We start from the raw sequence: 18,792 nt of genomic DNA on the forward strand, positions 1-18,792 counted from the left end.
TGCATTGCTCCAAAACGCCCTGTTGCCGAGCAACAGTTCCACTTCTCACTGATAGTCGGCCCCCCCAGGGTCCCATTCACCGAGTGTCATCCAGATCTGATTTCTAGTTTCAAAATAAGAGCCCTCTGAAAACTCACATTTTTGACTCGTCCTACCAAATTCAAAGTTGCATTGCTCCAAAACGCCCTGTTGCCGAGCAACCCTTCCACTTCTCACTGATAGTGGGTCCCCCCAGGGTCCCATTCACCAAGTGTCATCCAGATCTGATTTATAGTTTCAAAATAAGAGCCCTCTGAAAACTCACATTTTTGACTCATCCAGCAAAATTCAAAGTTGCATTGCTCCAAAACGCCCTGTTGCCGAGCAACCATTCCACTTCTGACTGATAGTGGGCCCCCCCAGGGTCCCAGTCACCAAGTGTCATCCAGATCTGATTTTTAGTTTCAAAGTAAGAGCCCTCTGAAATAGCACATTTTTGACTCATCCTACCAAATTCAAAGTTGCATTGCTCCAAAACGCCCTGTTGCCGAGCAACCCTTCCACTTCTCACTGATAGTGGGTCCCCCCAGGGTCCCATTCACCAAGTGTCATCCAGATCTGATTTTTAGTTTCAAAGTAAGAGCCCTCTGAAAACTCACATTTTTGACTCATCCAGCCAAATTCAAAGTTGCATTGCTCCAAAACGCCCTGTTGCCGAGCAACCATTCCACTTCTGTCCTGGGGGGGCGTACTATCAGTCAGAAGTGGAATGGTTGCTCGGCAACAAGGCGTTTTGGAGCAATGCAACTTTGAATTTGGCTGGATGAGTCAAAAATGCGCTATTTCAGAGGGCTCTTACTTTGAAAATACACATCAGATCTGGATGACACTTGGTGAATGGGACCCTGGGGGGGCCGACTATCAGTCAGAAGTGGAATGGTTGCTCGGCAACAGGGCGTTTTGGAGCAATGCAACTTTGAATTTGGTTGGACGAGTCAAAAATGTGAGTTTTCAGAGGGCTCTTATTTTGAAACTAGAAATCAGATCTGGATGACACTCGGTGACTGGGACCCTGGGGGGGGCGACTATCAGTCAGAAGTGGAATGGTTGCTCGGCAACAGGGCGTTTTGGAGCAATGCAACTTTGAATTTGGCTGGATGAGTCAAAAATGTGAGTTTTCAGAGGGCTCTTATTTTGAAACTACAAATCAGATCTGGATGACACTTGGTGAATGGGACCCTGGGGGGGCCGACTATCAGTCAGAAGTGGAATGGTTGCTCGGCAACAGGGCGTTTTGGAGCAATGCAACTTTGAATTTGGTTGGACGAGTCAAAAATGTGAGTTTTCAGAGGGCTCTTATTTTGAAACTAGAAATCAGATCTGGATGACACTCGGTGACTGGGACCCTGGGGGGGGCGACTATCAGTCAGAAGTGGAATGGTTGCTCGGCAACAGGGCGTTTTGGAGCAATGCAACTTTGAATTTGGCTGGATGAGTCAAAAATGTGAGTTTTCAGAGGGCTCTTATTTTGAAACTACAAATCAGATCTGGATGACACTCGGTGACTGGGACCCTGGGGGGGCGACTATCAGTCAGAAGTGGAATGGTTGCTCGGCAACAGGGCGTTTTGGAGCAATGCAACTTTGAATTTGGTAGGACGAGTCAAAAATGTGAGTTTTCAGAGGGCTCTTATTTTGAAACTACAAATCAGATCTGGATGACACTTGGTGAATGGGACCCTGGGGGGGTCGACTATCAGTCAGAAGTGGAATGGTTGCTCGGCAACAGGGAGTTTTGGAGCAATGCAACTTTGAATTTGGCTGGATGAGTCAAAATGTGAGATTTCAGAGGGCTCTTATTTTGAAACTACAAATCAGATCTGGATGACACTCGGTGACTGGGACCCTGGGGGGGGCGTCTATCAGTGAGAAGTGGAATGGTATCTCGGCAACAGGGCGTTTTGGAGCAATGCATCTTTGAATTCGTTTGGATGAGTCAAAATGTCAGTTTTCAGAGGGCTCTTATTTTGAAACCACACATCAGATCTGGATGACAATCGTTGAATGGGACCCTGCGGGGGCGGGGGGGGGGCGGGGGGGGGGCGGGGGGGGCGGGGGGGGGGGGGAGTTCTATCAGACAGAAGTGGAGTGGGTTGTTGGTAACAGGGTATTTGTTATTGGCGTCTGTTGGTGTTTGGTGTGTGTTGGTGTTTGATTTGATAGATTTAGTTCTGACATTGTCGCAGAAGATTATCTATTTTACTGTGCCTGTCAGTCCAGGTCGTGAAAACTTAAAGAGCGTAACTTGGTTAACCAAATCAAAAGTAAGATCACATTCAATTTAACCCAGCTTTTATTGTGAAGTCACTGTGAAAACGCTGTTCCCGTAATGCACAAAGTATGCGCGCACCACAGAATCAATTGAGTGCTAGGTTGACCGTGCTTTCTGAAATGAGGGCGGGCTTGACCGCAGTGTCTGTTTGCAGCCTGCAAACACCGACAGTCACGGAGAAACACGCCAGATATGAGAGTTGTGTGTGTCCACACTGTAAGTTTTAGCATATTTCATTCATGTAATAAATGTAAACGACTTCATTGTAAATGACTTCATTTTTGATGTCCTTTTGCCAAAGATTGTGTTGTTTGCATGAAGTGACTCATGAACGAATGAGTGTGAATGTCATGTGTGTATTAAATCCAGTTGATGCGTCCTTTAATCGCAAACTGCATCCTAAACGTGGAAAGTTTAAGGGACATTTTTATGATTTTTTTTTCAGGTTGAAGTTAATAAAATATTACATATATTTTCCTTTTGTTAGTCTTCCTGTGAAAATTAAAGGACTATATTAATTTGTGATAGTTTTTAGTTTTGTGTTTTTAACTGTGCAAATTTCTTTCTTCTGGTCCAGGTGACAGTTGCAATTCTGGCCGAAAAGCCTTTTTTTTTTTTTTTTTTTTTTTTTACTTAAAATGAAATGAAAATGTTGGCAAACATGACGAAAAACCTGTCGGAGGATGGTACAGTAAAGCTGAAAGCTTTTGGAAAAAGAAAAAAAAACAGCCCTCTCCTCTGAGGCATTCCTTCAGAGACTTTAGATTTTTCATCCTACACACACTCGTACATCTCTACTTTGTTGTCGGGGAGACCGGGAATCGTAACACTCTCAGTTTGACCAATCAGGAAGGAGCTGCTGTCCTCCATACAGCCCAGCCCACTTCTTAAGTGAGCTCACAGGGGAAGTTGTATGTCCCTATTGTAAAAGCTCTTTGTTTTAGAGAAGAAAAACTATTTTTCAGGCAAGAAAGTAGAAATTTTCTCCCTAAATATTTTTTGCATATTGTCCTTTGTGTTGCAGATACAGTTCTTTCACTTAAATAAGTGGAATTATTAGTTTCTGTAGTTTAATTTGATGTGTTGGATGTGTATGGATATTTTACTTAAATTTAGAGATTATGTGTGTATTATTGTGTGTACTATCCAGCTTCAGTGGCCAACTCTGACCAGCAGAGGGCACATTTGCTGGTTAGAGAGAATGGTGATAACTAACCCCTTTCCTACTGGCCAAAAAACCCGTTTAAACCGCTAATAATCGGCTCCTCATGACAGTGTGAAAGGGTTTAATCAGCATTTCGACCCGGGCCGTTCAACCCTGCAATCGACCCGGGTTTTAATCGGCTCGGCTTTCTATCTGCTTTCGTGGGAGGGACAGATCCAGGAAGTTACGTGATGACATCGACACAGCGTGGCTACGTTAGCGCGCTTGTTGTTATTTCTGGACACAGCTGAGATATCTTTTGTCAAGATGACCCAGTATTGGCAAGATAGTGAGACCAGAGAGCTTCTCTTGATCCGTGGGGAAGAGGAGATTCGTCCACAGGTAATGGGAACTGTGTTTACTTTCATTGTGCTCTGTTGCGCTGATGACATCATCACCGTGGGACACCATCAACGCGGGAAACAGCCTGCAGGCGCTTAAAGCTAGGGTTGGCGATTTGAATGAGATACATTTTTTTAAATACTGGTTAAAATGATCTTTATGACCCGATGGGAAACAATTCATAGCGTGTTCTTAAAGTAGTTTGGAAAATATCCGCCATCTACAGCAGGAGTAAAACGGGAAAAACAGCAACCAATCGTCTTGACGGGACACCTTTTTTTAAACCAATCAAATCCCTTCGCCGTTCGACCTGCCCCCTGCGCGTACATGTCAATGGCGTGCACTGACCCTGATTCAGTGCGCGCGTAGAAGGACGGAGCGTCGTTGCAGAATGGCGGAGAAGAATGTTTGGGGCTTTACTTACCGGTGAGTGCGCCATACTTGGCATAATGCAAATAAAGAAAAACAAAGAAACGAAGCGCTGAGGACAGGTTACGCCAGGAACGCACTGGACGCGGAAGTGCTGCGCGCGCGGAATGTCTCTGCGTCTCCGCTCGCAACGGAGCTCCTCCAATGGGGTGGGAGCTGGGCGGAGCCTTGGGAGATGCTACATTCGTGCTACATGCTAGTTTTCCAAGATCGCCAACCCTAGCTTTAAGAGGAGGACTCGTCAGAGTGACTTTTCAGACCGCTCAAACTCCGAACATAGGATGAATTTTGGGGAGAACAAACTTATATACTATGTTTTTGGACTTCGGAGGCCTGTATGACGTGACTGAAAAATAGCATAATGTAAGACCTTTAAACTCCTCGCCTGAGTGGGCAGCAAAGGCTGATGAGCCTTCACCTGCTGAAGAGTTCAAACTGTGGCCCCTCAGACATGTTGAGACCAGCTTGTCAATCCTTGACGATTTCTCAATGACCCTGAAGCCCTGGAAGAAGAGGACGAGTGTGAGGAAACCTTAAGACAGGAGAAGAAGAAGATCTAATTGTGGAAGAGAACCCGTCACTTCCTGGGTTTGAAGAAAGCACAGGCCTGGAAGAAGAAGTGAACCTGAAGGGCAACAGCCTGACCCTTCACCCCACACCTGGTTGGAGCTTTAAAAGAATGAAAAGTAAGGCAGGCATGGTGGAACAGTGGTTTGCGTTGTTCCACCAAGTGCAATGGCTTCTTCCCACACCCCAAAAAACATACAGGTCAGAGTTCATCCAACATCTCCTCCAGGTGTGAATGAATTCATTCAGACTTTGGAGAGCAGACTTGCTTCAGTAAAACCATTGAAAACATGACTTTTTTCTTCTCTAGATCGACAAACCGGTAATCATTGAAAAGGATTTACTTTAATTTATTTAAAGTAATTAAACTGCTTCATAAGAGACTGAAAAATGATTAAAAGTGAAAGCAAAGCAGAACTGTCACCTCTCATACCTCGAGTCGAACTGTATAGCTTTGTATTAGTCCTCCAGGCCGCTGTGGTTCTGAACTGCAGTTTGGTGTCAAATCTGTTTTCAAACAGGAAGTGAGGCAGAAAAATATCGGCAGCAGCTTCCTCCTTCTAAAGACATCCAGGTTGATTTTGGACAAAAATAGAAAAAAAAAAGTTGTGATAAAATGAGCAGGAGCTGTTGGAATAGAATTTCACGCCACAGTAAGGTACTTCAGGAGCGAGGAAAGACGCCACGCCAAAAAGTCAGCAGCAACCACTTCCTCTGTCCTCAGACAGTCAGTAGTTACCATGGTGGGGAAAACAGGTGATCTGATGAGCACCAGAGCAGAGCAGGAGTCTTGATGGGGAGCGTGATTGACTTCAATAAACTCAGGTGTGGCGTGGAGGAGGGATGGAGAGCAGAGGGGGCGTGGCCAGTCAGGCCCTGGAGCACAAACCCACAGGAGAGAAGGGGAAACAGCAGATACAAGAGGAAAGAGGAAGGACACTGCTGATAGCAACACTTTTCTGGGTAGTGAGTCGTCACATAACGACACTGTCGACATACAAGGAAGACAAAATCACATTTATTTACAATAAATAAGATTTATTACTGCTCTTATTGATCTAATTTGAAATGGAGAGCTTTTCCACTAGAAGCAGACTGTGCACGGTGTCACAGCCTGGCAGAATAGATCTGTATGTAACCTGTATCTTTATTGCACTACACTACAGCAGAGCAGATGGCCCGACATTCATTTAATTAGATTTATATACAGTAAAGCAAAAGTGAACTCCCTGGTGAAGGAGAACTGTAAACAGGGTTTTTTGTCATTCAGTGAGCTGAATCTCTTAAAAAAACTGAAAAAGTCGCGTCTGGCTTGAACGTTACATTCAGGATCTGAAGACGAACGCTGCAGGGAGTCCGAGTGGTGAATAAAAAGCAAAACGTTTTGCTGCCAAATGTTCCAGAGTCAGGTTTCTTTGAGTGCAGACTGCAGTTCAGAAACCGTCCAGCAGGAGGTGCTGCTGGTCCGACATGGCAGGAGGAAGGTTCAGTTCATGCAGGAACCCCGTTGGTTTCTCTCTGTGTGGAAAAAACACCCAGACGCCTGGAAAGAAAAGGACACATGCAAAGATGTTGTACTTCATTTGCATTTTGAAGAGTAGAAGTTGAAATTCTAGGACTGATTCAAAACTAGAATCATCTAATCATGTGCTGCAAATATTTATTCATATGTTAACAATTTCATGCTTTTGGTATTTCCTCTCTGTGGCCTTCATACATTGAACCCAGCAGGTTCGAGGAGACTTCCAGATCCCAGAGAAGCTCTGGAAAAGCTCATTTATAGAAAAGTATGCAACCAGGAATCAACCACCAGGTGAAGTGGAAGCTTAACAGGGTTGGCTTGTTGATTATTGAGCTCACTGCAACTGTGTGAAAAGCCAAAGTTTTTTCTGTTGTTGACATACTGTTGCCTCTCTTGTCTTCAGTTTGTAAGATAGTGTGATTCTTTAGTCAGAGTGTGAAGGGAAGGAAGAGACAGACTTATCTTAGAGCATACTGTTTAAAAATTAGTTCACAGCTCAAGGCAAGATGTTTGTGTTTTGATTCCAGTAAAGTGGAGCGTTTTCACAGCAGCATCAGAAAGAATGAAATGATGTAATTTCCTGTGGTGCCACTAGAGGGTGCTGTTTGTTTCTGTAATGAAACCATAGAGAAATAGAGAACAAACAGAACACAGCAGACATGGGATCTTTGATGGGAGTAACAGCGTTACTAAGAGCATGACTATTTTAGTAATCAAGTAATCTAATTACCTTTCCCAGCGTTGTAACGCCGTTAACATTACTGGCAATAATGAGGCGTGGTTCAGTTACTATAATTTACTACTTTCAGCTGGATTTTGCTCCTTCAGAGTCCAGCTGAGCATCAATTGTAATTATTGTGTTTATTTTTTCTGTCTTATCCTGTATTCATCCCGTGTAATGCACCGTCGCCAAATCAATCAATCAGTCAAGAAAGTATGAGGGAAGGAACCAGTTTGGTGTAAAGTGCGTCACTTGACGTGACAGAGATACAGCCATAGAGCCCTGATCATTCAAAGGGATCTTTAAAATAGAAGTACAGACATCTGTTGACATACATCTAGATGTATGTCAATAAATGTAGAAATGCAAATCAAATTTGATTGGTGTCTTGCCTCATGGAACTGTTGGGTTTTTATCTGTAAAAGTGTCGAGAAATGACTGTGTTGTACTTTGGCACTATATAAATAAGCTGAATTAAATCTAGAGTTGTGTTGAATGTATTCCATTACCATAATAATTTAAATGAAATACATAATGTGAAGTGATGATAATATTGACATTAATTTCTGAATTAAATATGACGCACTTCCTCATGCTTTGTAAAAAGAAACAATGTTGCTTTAAAACCGATACATTGTTGCAACTCCTCAGCCGGGAAAGTTCTGAATGACATCATCTAATTTACATAGCAGCTCATTTGCATATCTGGGTCAAATTAGATGATGATGTCATCTAAATCCGATACATTGTTGCAAATCCTCAGTCAGGAAAGATCTAAATGCGCCATACAGACATACAGCCATAGAGTCCTGATCATTCAAAGGCAGCTTTTAAATATACTGTATGTACAGACATCTGTTATGTTTTATTATTATTTTAAAAATAAAGAAATACTATCTACAATTCCAAATCAAATTCACAGCAACATTTGAATAATTTAATGTATCGTTTCCTGTTTGAAATTTATTCTGACAAGAGTCCTGAATCATGTATTTGGTTTGGTATTTGGTTTTATAATCAATAACTGAACATACAAATTAAAGTTCCATTAACAGAGGATCCAAATTCTTTGACATGTTTAAACATTTTTTGATAGTTACTTTGCCTTGTAATGAGTCACTTTCAAAATATTTTAACTCAGTTACTAGCTCAGTTACTTTTTTGAAGAAGTAACTGGTAACTATAACTAATTCTTTTTCAAAAGTTACTTGCCTAAAACTGCATGGGACCAAGTCACACATGTGAAAGTCTCAAGTCTTAACCTTCAAGTCTCAGGTCATTTTTTTCTTGGGTAAATCCAGTCCAAGTCAAAGTATTTTCATGTACTGTTGCAGCATAAAGAGTATTTATCATACTTATGTTGTACATACTTACTTTGCTAAGTTTTGAAAACATTTATGTCATGATCTGTTTAATTTAGCAATATTGGTGGAGTTTTTGCTTGTAAATACTCCATTTTTGAACTTGTTTGGTATGAAGATGTTACTGGTGAAAATGGTTTGAGCTCCTGTAACAGTGGGATTTGTGGCTGTGTGCAGTGTTAACTTCCACAATAAATAAAAAACAAAATTACAAATGGAGAACTGCAAATGCTTGAACCTTCCCAACAAGTCACAAACTGTGTTTCCTTCAACTATAAATCACAGATCGCCCGGCCACTGAGACATGTGGTGGAAAACTTATCTGTGTTTGGTCGATGAAGAAAAAAGTGGAGGTGATCTGAGATCGACTGACTCTGCAGCCAATCAGAGGAGAGAGCAGCAACAGGGATCCTGCCATAATGCCATTCTCAGCCTTTTCAGAAACCATCAGGTGTGTATTTGTGTGTAGAAGCTGCCTGTGCAGATTCAAATCTGATTTAATATTTGTTGCTTGTTCGATTAATTTTTTTCAGAACTCATCCCCTCATCAGAATTTGCACCTGCTGCTTTTAAATTAAAACCTCACAGGAGTCAGAGGACGTTCCACACACGTCTGTTCCGGCTGCTGCGCTCAGGGCCATTCCTTGTGATGGGTCCGGTCTGTCTTCTTCTTCTTCTCGTTTTTCTCCTTCTGCAGCCTCTCCAGCTCTGCCTCGTACATCATCTCCTGGATCAGGTATTTCTCCCGGCGCATTCTGTCCCGCAGGTCCTTGGGAAGATCCGGGATCAGGTACGCGATCAGGGTCTTTATGGCGAAGACCATGTGCTGCGAAGACAGAAGCAGAAGCTTCCGAGTTTTCACTCTGAGCTTTTTCTGCTTTCTGAATCTGTCCAAACACACTGACCTCAAAAACAATGATGAACGCCAGCCGAGCGGCCAGGACGTGCCAGAACTGCAGCGTGTAGGAGTAGGGCTCTGCGGAGTCTGGAGGCTCCCTGTAGTCCCGATACCTGGAGGACAGAGGAGGAGAAGGTTTGTTTCAGTGCGAGTGAGAAGAGCTGTGTGGATATCTTCTCACTGAAAAAGGCTTCTTGTGTAATCCTGGTTTGTCTGGAGATTCATGTGAAAATGGGGCGTTCTTAACTGTCTTGAGATCGCTCGGTCGCGGTTGCGTGTCAGATAACTACCTGCAGTACTGCACGGCTTCGCCAAACAGCTCGGAGCCGTTGGTCCTGGGCTCCGACGTCCTCTCAAAGTCAGCCACCCGGAAAACGGAGAGGCTGGCGTTGACGTAACCCATCATACACCTGAGGCAAGACGGACGTGGTGCCAGATGGGGCATGTGGGAAAACGTACAGGCTTTGGTTAAAATACCGGCTGCACGCCACAATTCGGCTAAAACTGCGTCACTCACCCCTGCCCCGCTCGGCCCTGGCCGGCACACGGCCCGTACTTGTAGGCGTAAACCAGGCGGGGGATGAAGTCTGAGGTAACGGCGATTACGAAGGCGTTGGTGATGACGGACAGGATGCCGATGCCCTCCAGAATACCGTACCAGATCCCTGCCGGGACAAAGCATCATCATTTCCCTTAAACTCACGCTGCTTTCACTGTGTTTGGTTAAAGACTAGAACATTTCTAATAACGTATTCCATTTCTGGTGCTGCTATGTGTCTTCTTTGTGGCGTTTACCGATGTCTTTGGCTTGTGAGGGCAGAGGTCGCCGCCACTGTGTGACAAACTTGTAGGCGTCCAGACGGATCTCGATGATGTTGTTGAGCAGAGCCAGGAGGGGGGCCAGAGGGAACGCCGCCACGAAGATGGTGGTGAAGCCAAACTGGAGAACTGAGACGGACACAGGACTTCAGCTCTCCTGATCACGGACAGGCATCACAGCTTAGACACAATCCAGCCCCCCCACCCTGGTTGGGAATCACTGACAAAGACAACAGTGACTCCAAAATAACATTTACTGAAGCCAGTCAGTCTAAAAAAGCTCAAATCAAATCAGTGACAGGATTATGTAACGTACACTGCAGCTGCCAGGTCAGAAAAGAATTGCTGAGAGGAGATTAAACTGAGGTTAAATGTGATGAGGTTTCTACTAAAGATTATCAGTACACGGCGTTCCGGGGCTTGCGGCGCTACGTACTCATCTCCAGGTATTCGTCGAAGAGTCCGTACGCGTTCATCGGCTGCAGGTTGTAGTCTCTCTCCCACTGGGGGAAGCCGGCCTTGGCGTTCCGGCCGTGCTCTCTCCTGAGCTTCCGCCGGGTCCACCAGTTCTGGATCAGCCTTAAAACAAAAAAAAAATAACCTCCTTTGTGTGTTGAAGTTAAATTTCAACAACAAAGGAGACAAAAACCAAGAAGAACTGACGGGTAGCCGAGCTCCATGAAGTTGTTCCAGGTCTGCTTCAGCACCATGATGATCCCCATCTGCATGCAGAGGTCGATGAGGCAGCCGCTGGGGTGGCACTGCAGCGACAGGGACAGAGAGCGCCGGCTAACACAGCGGTCTGCACAGGCTGGACACGCCTCGGCATCGCACCCGGGTCCCGTTTCACACGACAAGGCTTCGAGTGAAAAAATGCACTGAGAGGCAAGAAACTTCCTGCACTTCAGCTGCACTTATAGCGAACAAGAATTTTTCCATTTCTGAAAATTGTATTAGTACGGGTGGGGGGGCATTAGCTCAGCACCTAAAAGCGTCGGCTCAGGTCTTCTCTCCCCTCGGACCACTTCACCGCGTTATTTTCACCGCATGTTCCCATAAGAGCCGCTTACTGCTGATGGGCCGGTCGAACATACAGTATTAGCTTAATGTCCTATTTAGAAATAGAGGGATCCATAATGCTTTGCTGTTATTCCCCAGCGGGGGGAGAGGAAAGTCATGACTCACTTCTTCCAGTTTCCAGCGATTGATGAGGCGTAAATACGCACCAGGCCGCCCTGTGAATCTGAGAGGGACAGAAGGAGTCGGTGAGGAAGTGGAACTAAATCCTCCAACATTCTAATAAAGCTCTACTGAAACCTGCAAATCACTGAAATAATACATGGAAAAACGAGAAGTTTTAAGTAAATGTAACAAAGCACTTCTGTAACTTAGATATTTCAGCTTTATTGAGAATTATTTCATGCAAATAATTTCATTTTGTGTGCCTGACGTAGCAACATTGATATTTTCTTCACTATTTCTGGTTATTTGATACTTTTTATCTTTTGCTGCTACTTTACTGATACTCTCAGTTACGAGTTACATGACGCCTTCCTGTGCAAATTTTAGAAATTGAACATTTTGGGCTACAGAGAATGACATCAGTGTGTACAGTGCAACAAAATCAGTCAAATCAATAAAGATCATAATAATTAAAAATTGACTGTGTGATGGTGATGCCTTCAGAAGCCCCTCACTGGACACAGTTACCTCAGGCGCTACCAGCATGCATGTTTTCAGAGTGCCCGTCGTCCTCACCTCCCCAGAAAGAAGGCGATGTAGAAGGTGGAGCTGTTGAGGTTGACGAACTGGAAGAGGAACATCTTGAGAGTGAAGCTGTTCTCCCACTCCGACTCGGTCCTCGGCTGCTCTGTGGCGGCACAGAGAGTCGAGAATGAGTCAGAAAAAAACAGCAAAAAAAAAACAAAAACTGAAGCAATTCTGTCAGACGGCATAGAGGAGTCTTTATATTAAATATAGAATAGTTCAAATCTTCATTTGATAGACTCCCATCTTTCCAACTTACCTAAATTTGTAAGCAGGAGGGCTACTTTTTCATAGAGCTGAAAAAAGGACCAAAAAAAATTTCCATTATTATTAATACAACACTTCTGCTCAATGACACTGAAGAAGTGTTTAAAGTTATGGAGAAATTTTCTTCGAGTGAAGACAAATATTCACGCAGGAAGCGTGCTGTACTCCTCAGTGATTGCAGACTTTGTTAATAATCGGCTGCCTCCAAAGCTCAGTGAGCCACTGATGTCCTCACTCTGGCTGGTTTAAGATTCCAGCTTTTTCCAACACTTTCAAGCACATATATTCCTTTCTTATCCATTATTCTGTGATGCTTCGGCTTGTTTTCCTAACAATATTGACACTGTCTTTCTAAAATGCCTCCAGTATTTAAATACAAGTAAAACTAAATGTTTGCTTTTCAACACAAATATTCCACATGCACTTTATCCTGACTTGCACATATTTGCTACCAGGAGGAGGGAGCCACCGTGTGCCGCCGCCGGGACTCACCACGTTGAGGAGCATGATGATGCAGAAGTTGATGCAGACCGCCGTGCCCGTGGTGGCCACCTGAGAGTTGTTCCTGATGAGAGCCCAGCCGAAGGCCGCGAAGGTGCTGACGGTGATGACGCGATAGATGACGATGCCAAACACGGCGGCGATCACCACCAATATCTGGGGAAAAACACCCCCGCAAATTTACACTCTGTGTGAACGAAGAAGCAGATTGTTTTTGCAACTTCAGCACCATGGACAGCGCTCAAAATGATGAAGAGTTAATGGCGTGATAGTGGTTTTGATCTAATCTGCTCTTGTCATGTGGTGAATTACTGTCGGCCTCCTGATGGACGAAAAAATGATTACATTATGACATTTAAACTTTGCTTCTTGGGTATCTCTGCTGTTTTATTCTCTCTCGCTTCTCTATTCGCTTGAAGGTCTTGGAAAAAAAAAAAAACACCCTGAAAACCAAAGATAGCCTGCCGGAAGAAATACATTTCTTTCCTATAACCAAGAATAAAATGTGGATTCAGTGAGGAAGCAGGTCTCGTCGGGACTGAACTCACCATGAAGAATATTCCGGAGGCAGAGACGATGAGGCGGCTGTATTTGTCGGTGAAGGCCTGGTAGGGCTCTGGCTTCCCAGATATGGGGTTCATCCTCTCCTTCTTGGAGTATTTTGCCTCAAATTGGGGGCGTATCTCATCCTAAACAAACAAACAAACAAAAAAAACAAACCACACGTTAAACCGGATGTGTTTCTCGACGGCCGAGGCGTCTTTCATCCACCCAGCTCACCGAGCTCCGGCTACGCTGCAGAGAAAACCTACTTCCATAAGAAGTTTGGACCAGATGCCAGAAATGGAGTTTATTGTGTGTTTTGTCATCTGTTCTGCACAAAGCGAGTTGAGGCTCTGAGTCACTTTCACGCCCACGACGAGCCGCGGCTTCACAGACCACATTCAGCAGTCTAAGTATGATTGACACACAAAGGTCGGTGGGAAGCAGGAAAAAAAAAAAAAAAACAAACAAAAAAACATTTTAAACCCACTGCTTAAATAGTCTGAATCCGTGCAAGGTTTGAGTTTGTTGGAGCTTTTACTGCAGACGTGTTGCAGCTCTTACATTTTTGTCGGTGAGTCATAAAGAGACGGACGCTCTTCACCGCAGCTCTCAGGACATTAATGCCTGCAGGTTGATAAGGGCTGAGAAAGTAAACAGGCAAAGGTTTCCCCGCTGTGAAAATCCATTTAGGAGGCTTTTTCAAAACTGATGATTTATTTAATTTAGGAAAAAATATCGGAATAAATCGTCGAGTACAAGGTCCTCCCACTCAAAGCACCTGATTTATGCATTTATCTTTAAAATGCAAACAAAAACTGTACGAAAACCACATTCAATGAGTACATTTAATTAATGATGCTGCCGTTTCTTGTCAGATATACACTTCTGATGATGCTCATTATATAGAGCACTCTCGTTCACTTAATAGAATGGAAGTAACCAAAAGGCAAAGCTTAATAGGAATCTAGGTGTCTCAATTTAAATTTTCAAGGAGAGATTTTGGCATTTTTGAGGTTTGGTACTGCGGAAAAAGAAAAACTATGAAGCAGTGTTTTTGTCAACACTGACTGATTTTAGACTTAAATAAATCAAAATAACTTTAAATGATTGGCCAAAAGAGACAAAATAACAGTTGAAATGTCAGTTTTGTGCATCTGGGTAACAACCAAAATCAGCAAGTTTTCCAACTTGTTCTTCTGTGGGTCATAACTGGCAAAACCACTAAACCAACAAAAAAATGGCAAAAACTTCAGAGAAATTGCAAGTGATGCCTGAACTAAAATGACTCTGTCATCCCTGTTGTTGACTTTTCAGTCTTGTAATACATGTTTGCACCACTAGATGGTGTATTAACTCATGTATGTCACTCACAGAAACAACAAAAAGTATAGAGAGATTATCACACGCAGAAATAACCTTCCTCTCCTCTGTCTGTGGGCCGTGGCAGTGCAGCACGTCGTTCACGGCAAAATGAAGAAAAAAGCATCATGTCTGTATGACAAAAATTCTAATACGATATTTTGAGCAGAATTTGTTCTTAAATGAATCTGTAAGAAATGGACCCGTCAGAGATGGATGCACTAATCACTGGTGATCACAGCGAAAAGGAGAAAAAAAGAAAAGCAGTTTTAGGACTTCCTGGTAATGGGCCTGAAGATCCAACAATTCTGCAGAATAAAAATATAATAAAACGTGTCCATCTGGATCATATCTGGCTGTAATGTCTGTAAATTCCAGTGAAACTCAGAGTCGAAACAGACGTCAAGTGTTAAATCACAAATTATATTAATTCTCCTCCTTTATCCACTCAGCTGCATCTAACAGGTACGGCTCATGAAGACGTATCCCATTCACCAATGTTAATTTAGCAGCAGAACTTGTTTTATTACCAGGTTAACCAGATTAACTGTTGTAGAACGTGGACAACATCGCTAGTTAACAATGCAAGATAACCAGATAAACACCAACGAAGAAGAACCAGGTGAAGCACAGTCTGATGCCAGAATGACTCAACGCTGCCACCTAAAGTAAACTGAAAGCACTTCTTGCAACTTCTCTGACATTTAAAATAAAAACACAGTTGTTTGTTTACCTCTTCTTCCTCCCAGTCGATGAGGTCCCAGTCGTAAGCGAGGACGGCTCGCCGTCTTTTCCAGAACTCCAGGAAGACGGTAGCTGGAGGAAACATGGAAACAATTTAAAGTCTTAAGCTCTAATTAGCTGGACCAGTCTTTCTCAAACTTTTAGAAATAATTATTAAAAAAAAATAAAAACTCTTCCTTTTTGTTTGTTTTCTTCTTCTGTTTGCTTGAGAGCCACAAAGCTTAAAAAAAGAAAGATTTATGTTGTGAAACCTCCTGGACATGTTTTGGAAGTCCAACTCCTCGAGCAATTTAACTGGAACAATCCAAAAGCTATTTGGCTTTTTTTATTTACACACCGTGGAGCACAAAGTGAAAAAAACACAGTTGTATTGTTGCATTTAAACTTCAATAAGAATCTTTTGTCTTCTAACCTTATTTCTGATATAATTCAATAACATAAGAGTTTCAGTATAAAATCCTTTGGGGTTCACACACCAGCGATGCTACAAGCTAAACATGGTTAAAGTATAACTGATTGATTGATTACAGTTTTTTTTTCAATTGCTAAAACCCAAAAAGCAAAAATTAGGCACAATTTTCACAACCTTTACTTCTGTCCCCAATCTCTTGACTCAATTTGTTACTACTTTAGATTTCCTTATCATATTAGAACTCTAACTTTCCATCTTTACACTCCCAGATAGCATACGGATGTGGGCCACTTCAGGCAACAATCTGGCACTGTAGGCATTCTTCTGGGCCGCAAAAAACAGATGTAAGCCTAAACTGGCCCATGTGGTAAATACTACATTTGGCCCATACCTCATAAAACAAATATGGCCCATGTTTGGCAAATACGTGGCAGAGTAGGGAATACTTATTCTGTAGGTGAACCAAGGCTGGGCCACATATGGTTCGGCACACGTGGCCCACCTTTGCTGAAACTCATTTGGGCCACTTTTGGCCGAAAGACGGCAAATCAGCATCGACTAATCTGGATGTGAGCCTAAAGTGGCCCGCATGTAACATGGTGGGGTCCATACTTTGTGAAGTACAAATGTTGCAGGGCAAGAAAAGACAAGAAAAGCTATGTTAGTTTGCTTCTCTCATTGAACAGCTGTCCACTATTACTTGCTCCTAGTTGTATCTACAATTTCAATTAGCAGACACTTTTGTCCAAAGCAACGTACAACAGATATAACATACAACCATTACACTCACATTTAAAACTAGGGACAATTTAGGGTGACCAATTAATCTGACATGCATGTTTTTGGACTGTGGGAGGAAGCCAGAATAGGGAACCCATGCAAACTCCACACAGAAAAGCCCCAAGCCCTGGCCAGTACTTGAACCCAGGACCCTCTTACTGTGAGACGAGAGCATTAACTACTACGCCACCATGAATAGCTATGCAGACTGCTACTGCTTTTCTTTTGTCCAGATCATCCGTTATTAACTAAACCATAAACATAAGATAAGATAAGATAAGATAAGATAAGATAAGATAAGATAAGATGACTTTATATTCCTTTTTCAGTGGAATGTTCCATGATGTACCTGAACATATCACCCACAGTGACAGGTTTTGTTTGTTTGTTTGTTTGTTTGTTAATGAAGTCAACTACTAAGTCTGTATGCCGTGAAGGATCATATCTTTATTCAAACTCTACTTTCCGTTATGGTTTTTCCTGCTTCAAGTCGGAGTTTTCCAAATTACCGAGTCCTTTAAATGCATCATATTTGAATTGACGAATGGGCGCAAGGAAGCAATTGCTGCAAACCTGCAGCTGTGAATTCTATCCAGAACAGAAGAGAAGTCATGGTGAGGTAAGTCCCTGAACAAAAAATAAAGGAATGAATTAATCTGTCTGTTGGAAACATTTAGCTCTTATTGTTGGAATGTTACATTGTTTTGTCAGGTTGCCAGTGCTGCAAAAATGTTAGGTAGTTAACATTCACTTTTATGTAAGGATAAAGTGACCAGTGCTGAAAAGGCGTGCCACACAGCTCACATGTAAGTCAGCCACAATACCTATTTTGCAGTATACGTGTGATGCTGTTCTACAGCAGAAATCAAGATGAAGCTGTCACCATATGTAAAAAAAAGAAAAAGAGGGTGAAGTACAGAACAAATCTCCCCAATTCTAAATGAATTGAACTCTATGTTTTATTACTGTAACTTCAGGTTAAATGTGAAGTTTGTCAGAGTGTTTGATCAAACTGCTTTACTCAAGTTCACTTGGCATGTATCAGTGCCATCTTTCATTGTTGTCTGAGTGAGCAGATATTGGGTCAGTGATCAGATACCTTCAGATTAATTTTATTTAAAAAACCTTTTTTTTGTTTGGTTTCATGATAAGGTTTTTGTAGTTAGCACTTCACTGCAACCGTGTCCAGTAACCACAGAGCTGCTTTACTGAGTCAACAAAATATGTTCTTTTGTGCATTTCTTAAAGGGCCAGATGAAGATGAGACGATGCTGGGGCCATGATTGTTTTGCAGTGAGCGTTGGAGGTCAACAAGTGTTCCACTGAGTCAGAATTTTGTTATTTTTTTATTTTGTTTTGCCTATTTTGGGGCACAGGTAAAAAAAATAAAGGATCATTAGTTCTCTACTTTTCACAAGTTGTTTCTCGTGTCTGGTTTTTTCTTCATTTCTTCAGAAGGTATCTTCATCTTTGACCCTGATGAGTCCCAAGACTGGACCACTGCATGCCACCATTTAACACAATATCTGGAGGCACCGAAATAATATGTAGCCACAAATTCACACGACACCAGTTCTGCTTCATTTATATGATGTGTTCATGTTTGACCTAGAACTTTGTCATGGTGTAGGATCGACAAGATCTGCCGAGATAGCAAAAATTTTTCGGCCTATATCTGGCCCATACCTGACATGTTCACACGGCCCATGTACCACATGGACTGATGGCACTTGGGAGGTCTGCTCCTGTTTGCCAAAAGTGGGCCACAACCAAGCCTTCACACTGCCAGATGTCAACCAAAAACAGGCCAAATAAACTTGCACTCAACCGAATGTGGGCCACTGTATGCTTTTATTCTGGCCCATATACGATATGGAATGATGGCACAAAGGTGGTCCACAGTTGTTTGCCAAAAGTGGGCCACAACCAAACCAGCACAGTGCCAAATGTCAGCCAAGAGGAGACCAAATAAATCAGCGCTCACCCAAATTTGGGCCACTGTGCACAAAATTTTTTTGCTAGTGGCCCACATTCGGTTGAGTTCTGGTAGATTTGGCCGGTTTATGGTTGACATCTGGCATTGTAAAGGCTTGGTTGTGGCCCACTTTTGGCAAACAGGAGCGGACCTCCCAAGTGCCATCATTCCACGCGGTATGTGGGCCATATGAACATGTCAGGTATGGGCCAGATATGGGCCATAAGAATTTTGCTATCTGGGCTCTGATGTCAATTTCACATCACCT

At 42.9% G+C, this 18,792-nt stretch overlaps 1 protein-coding gene across 1 annotated transcript in view; it reads right to left on the minus strand.

Moving 5' to 3' along the window:
- Nucleotides 1–6,378: 6,378 nt before the first annotated feature.
- LOC115404387 (anoctamin-4-like) overlaps nucleotides 6,379–18,792 on the minus strand; it is a 35,917-nt gene continuing 23,503 nt past the window's right edge. Inside the window, exons 17-30 of the mRNA XM_030113690.1 lie at nucleotides 15,347–15,429; nucleotides 13,257–13,397; nucleotides 12,700–12,864; nucleotides 12,200–12,236; nucleotides 11,932–12,043; nucleotides 11,359–11,416; nucleotides 10,837–10,934; nucleotides 10,610–10,752; nucleotides 10,150–10,302; nucleotides 9,872–10,019; nucleotides 9,645–9,764; nucleotides 9,362–9,467; nucleotides 9,043–9,282; nucleotides 6,379–6,395 (exon numbers count right to left, since the gene is read on the minus strand). Of these exons, the coding sequence (XP_029969550.1) occupies nucleotides 9,088–9,282; nucleotides 9,362–9,467; nucleotides 9,645–9,764; nucleotides 9,872–10,019; nucleotides 10,150–10,302; nucleotides 10,610–10,752; nucleotides 10,837–10,934; nucleotides 11,359–11,416; nucleotides 11,932–12,043; nucleotides 12,200–12,236; nucleotides 12,700–12,864; nucleotides 13,257–13,397; nucleotides 15,347–15,429 (1,559 nt within the window). The 3' untranslated portion in view covers nucleotides 6,379–6,395; nucleotides 9,043–9,087. The remainder of the gene's footprint in view (nucleotides 6,396–9,042; nucleotides 9,283–9,361; nucleotides 9,468–9,644; nucleotides 9,765–9,871; nucleotides 10,020–10,149; nucleotides 10,303–10,609; nucleotides 10,753–10,836; nucleotides 10,935–11,358; nucleotides 11,417–11,931; nucleotides 12,044–12,199; nucleotides 12,237–12,699; nucleotides 12,865–13,256; nucleotides 13,398–15,346; nucleotides 15,430–18,792) is intronic.

Source organism: Salarias fasciatus, chromosome 17 (assembly GCF_902148845.1).
Source record: "Salarias fasciatus chromosome 17, fSalaFa1.1, whole genome shotgun sequence".
NCBI lineage: Eukaryota > Metazoa > Chordata > Actinopteri > Blenniiformes > Blenniidae > Salarias > Salarias fasciatus.